This window comes from Egretta garzetta, unplaced genomic scaffold, assembly GCF_000687185.1.
Source record: "Egretta garzetta isolate BGI_Z169 unplaced genomic scaffold, ASM68718v1 scaffold440, whole genome shotgun sequence".
NCBI lineage: Eukaryota > Metazoa > Chordata > Aves > Pelecaniformes > Ardeidae > Egretta > Egretta garzetta.
In genome coordinates this window covers 204,784-208,691 of record NW_009258293.1, presented here as the reverse complement: position 1 = coordinate 208,691, position 3,908 = coordinate 204,784, and the positions used below count along the sequence as shown (strand labels likewise).

The following is a 3,908-nucleotide window of genomic DNA, read 5'->3' as shown; positions in this document are numbered from 1 at the left end:
CTGGTTTAGCATCAAACATTTTTATTTCACTTTTATTGAATACAAGAACAGTGAGCACACACGCATACACCACCGAGCACTGAGAATGAGTATGACCGAAGGGGGGAGAGGGAGAACAAGGGAAGAGAAAACAGTTAGCGAAGGAACAACAGAGCGTTGCAGTTGGTTGGTAAGGTGCTTCTCAAATAAAAATAAATATTATTGTTACTGTTATTATTACTCATGCAACAGTGGCCAGGTTTGGAATGAATTTGTGGGATCGGGTAAAAACAGGCACTCGTGTCTCCCACCCCTTTCAACAGAAAGCCCCCTGGAAGAAAACAAGCGGCGATCAGCTGTCTGAAACGGAGCAAGGCCACGGGAGCTGAGCCCACAGGGGCCTCGGTTGTTACTGAGCAGCAGAAACCCACACCTCGCCGGGCGAATGAGCACTGAGCTTTTTGCTTTCCTTTTTTTCTTTTCTTTTTTTTCTAAGTTCTTACACACTGTCACCCATTAAACACGCTGCAGAAGCCGCGGACTGGATCTGCTCACTCTGAACATAACTCATCTCAGTCCAAGCGCACATCAAGCCTCACTGCAAGGCCACTCATTTTAACAGTAACCTTCGGGTTTACAACTGTCCACAAAGCCAAAAGCAAGCACTGACTTTCACAGCAGCCTCTGGTGGGTTGTACAGGTGTCAACGCCATGGGGTCTCCTCCGAGCAGGCCACAGGCTGATGAACAGCAGCGCCATGTGCGGACCACAGGTCTTCCACCACCCCGCCTCTCCCTCTGAGAGCGCCACTGCCCATTACAGCTGGTTTGGGTGTATTGAAAAAAGAAAAGAGAGAGAAGTGGCCTCTTTGCAATCACCTAAACTCTGTTTTGGTTGGGGGTCTGCTCTCCAAAGGTAGTTGAAGGCGCTCGGATGGAAGCTGGGGAGACCCTCATGACCTGGCAGCGGCTCTGTCCGCTTCCCAAGCAGTCTGTGCTCACACCTTTCACGCTCGCAGGAGAAACCTCTCTGCCTGAAGGAGAACAGACTTTGGTCCCGAGTGGCAGGTGAACCGTGGCTGCCGGGGAGCAGGCTCTCTTCTAGGACAGCAAAGGCAGCGGGCGGAGCCTGCCCACAGCATCCTCACGGCGCAGGCTTCCCCGCTTGCTGTCACCCTCCCAGCCATTGCAGGACCTGGCAAACGCACCTACTTCTGGGCACAGCCTGCATGAGGGGTGGGAAACTAAAGGCAAAATGGTGCTGAATCATGGGCCCTTCTGTTTCTGCAGGAGCTAGAGACAATTCCAAGAAGGAAATCCATTTATTTCCTTTCCTTTCTAGCTTTGGTTCCCAGTCTACCCTAACTGCCTGGCTCACAGTGTACGAGGCCCTGCGCTTGGCCTGTGATCCCCTCCTGAAAGCCTGGGGCTAAAGGCTGAGCTAGGATAAGCTGCGGGAAGGCAGCTCCGCTGACATCCCCTTGACACGTGCTTTCTTACGCAGAGGCTCGCTCGTCCAGCCTGGGATGCTGGGGACGCTCTGCAGCAGTGGAGGCAGCATGGCCTCTCCACTGCCCATCCCTAGGCAGGCTGGGGAAAGGACTGCCACCACCCCGCCATCGCTGTCACCAGCCCGCAGCGCCTTGGGTGGCCCTTGCTGTCACACCCCAGGCAGGGGGGGAGGCAGGGCAGAAACAACCCCACTGCCTTCAACCCTACTACAAAGCTCAAGTAACTTCATTACTGGGATCCAGAAACAAAGCAAAACCACCCCAACCGCTGGCACAGCTCAGTGGGCTGGAGAGGAGCGGGCGAACACAGTCCCGCAGCCGTCACCTTGCTCCCAGCTGGCTCCCATGGCTCCGGGTGGAGCTGCAGCCTCGACCGCCTTCCCTGCCCCTCCAGGTCACCACTGGCCCTCCAAAACCAACCAGCATGCACTGCAGATCAGCTGGTGGGACGTCTCCCATCTCCTGCCTTCTCCCCTTCCCCCCCAGAACAGCAGTGGCTGAAACCTTCCCTGTTCTCTTCTTGCAGGACGGAGGGTCCCACGTGTGAGCTAAGAGTCTCCAAATACACCAACCACAGTCAATCAAAGAGATAATAATTTAAAAATGTCATCGTCATATTTACCAGCGCTGTTGAATTATTTCGGTATTGTTCCCTCCCTCCCCCCTTGTTATATATAATAATATACATAACTTAAATGCACATCCATATGAAACCCCTACAGGCTGCTTTTGTTATAAATGAGAAACCATACACATATCATTTGTTTTGTCTGAAATGAAATCCATTCTTAAATACCTTCAGAGAACAAGAGGCTGGACAAGTGCACAGAGAAGAAGATACAGAACGTAGGGGGAGGAGTTAACAGAACCCCAAAGGATGCAAAAGAACAGGCATGGAATGAGAAGGGCAAAACCACACCTGTGAATTGGAAAATAACTCTAAGGTGATAAAGTCAATGTTTTTCTCTCTTCTTCCCAGAGGTGGGGAATGGGTTTGCTTCTGCTTGTGGGTTTTTTATTTTATTTAAGTTTGCTTCTTTCTTGCTTTGTTGCAAAGCAGTTTTCCTTTCCCTTCAGTGTACAACAAATGAATTCATGATCGTGTATCCTTTAATGCAACATGCAAGATGGTGGCTTACTGTACTGTTAACAACATTAGTGGTAGTAGCAGGATGGTTTAGATCTTACTATTTTATCACCAATCCAGTAAATTCTTCAATTTATCTGCAAAGAGGGTTGGCTCTGTTTGGTGGCGGTGGTGTTTGCTATTCATTTCCAGCATATAGCAGCAGTGCAAGGATGCATTTTGTTTCCTGTTTTTATATATATATATATATATATATGTATGTATGTATATATATATAAAATATATTTGCTATTCCTTTTTTAAAAATTTTTTGTCTCTCGCCATGAACATTGCAGCCAGGATGTCTATGTCTTGCTGACAAATCCAGCATGAAGGCTCCTTCTCCGCTGTTCTCCAGGTTTGAATACAGATGCCGACTTCCACGAACATGTTGGTCAAGACTCCTGTACAAGGCAGATGGAAATGACCGGTCATGGGGGGCTGATCTCTTGGGCTACAAAAGGGCTGCTCTTGGTGCCAGGGCACTGGACAGTGAATTTGCAAACACCTGGGGCCACGGTTTGCACTTAATTACCAGGACCTCTGGTAAGCAGCAGGAGCTCTCAGTTCACTGGGTGAATTGGTGCTGGTGCACAAAGGAGGTAATGGTGGGTCACTGCTCCCTTACGCTCAGCCACTCCATTAGAACTGGGCGCTGCCTAAGTGATGCAGGAGCGCCTGGGCTTGCTCGTTTGTATGGCACAATAGCGGCTAAGATGAGGCGGATGCGAGAGCCTCTTCCAACCTTCCAAGCTGCAGCGGAGCTGGTCACTTTTCTGGGCTTAAAAGCTGCTACTCAAAATCTTTGCATGATAAAGAAACACAGAATCACATTTCCAAAGAGGCCTCTTGCAATGCACCTGCAGCCTGGCCAGTGGCAGAGCTCCTCAGACACTTTTCAGCAGTGAAGCTGCCTTCAGAAGCCCCCCGTCTCCCTTCCAGCCCTGACAGAGCCCTGCTGGGCTGTGCCCCCACCGACCAGCCTGCCTGGGGGGCAACGGCGGCAGAGGAGGGGCTTCAGCATGGGGCAGGGCTCCTCAAGCCATCTTTGCTCCGAAGAAAAATGTCTGGGGCTGTGACTGCTTGGGGGCTTCTGTGGGGAGGTGCAAACCTCATGCGCTGCTGCCTGCACCTGCGTGCGCATAAAAAGAACCTGGGGATCTGAATGGGGGTAAAGAAACCTCAAGTTGTGCAAACACTGGTCTGATACTGCCTCGTTTTCTTGCAAACGCTGGTCCGATACTTTTGGGCTGTAGCCAAGTTTCTCAGCACAGCCATAAAACCGGTGTCGCC

General features: G+C 50.8%; 1 protein-coding gene across 1 annotated transcript in view; it reads right to left on the bottom strand.

Moving 5' to 3' along the window:
* Window positions 1–985: 985 nt before the first annotated feature.
* Window positions 986–3,908, bottom strand: part of EPB41L1 (erythrocyte membrane protein band 4.1 like 1) — a 30,152-nt gene continuing 27,229 nt past the window's right edge. The window contains exon 20 of the mRNA XM_035893279.1: window positions 986–1,012. Coding sequence (XP_035749172.1) covers window positions 986–1,012 — 27 coding nt within the window. The remainder of the gene's footprint in view (window positions 1,013–3,908) is intronic.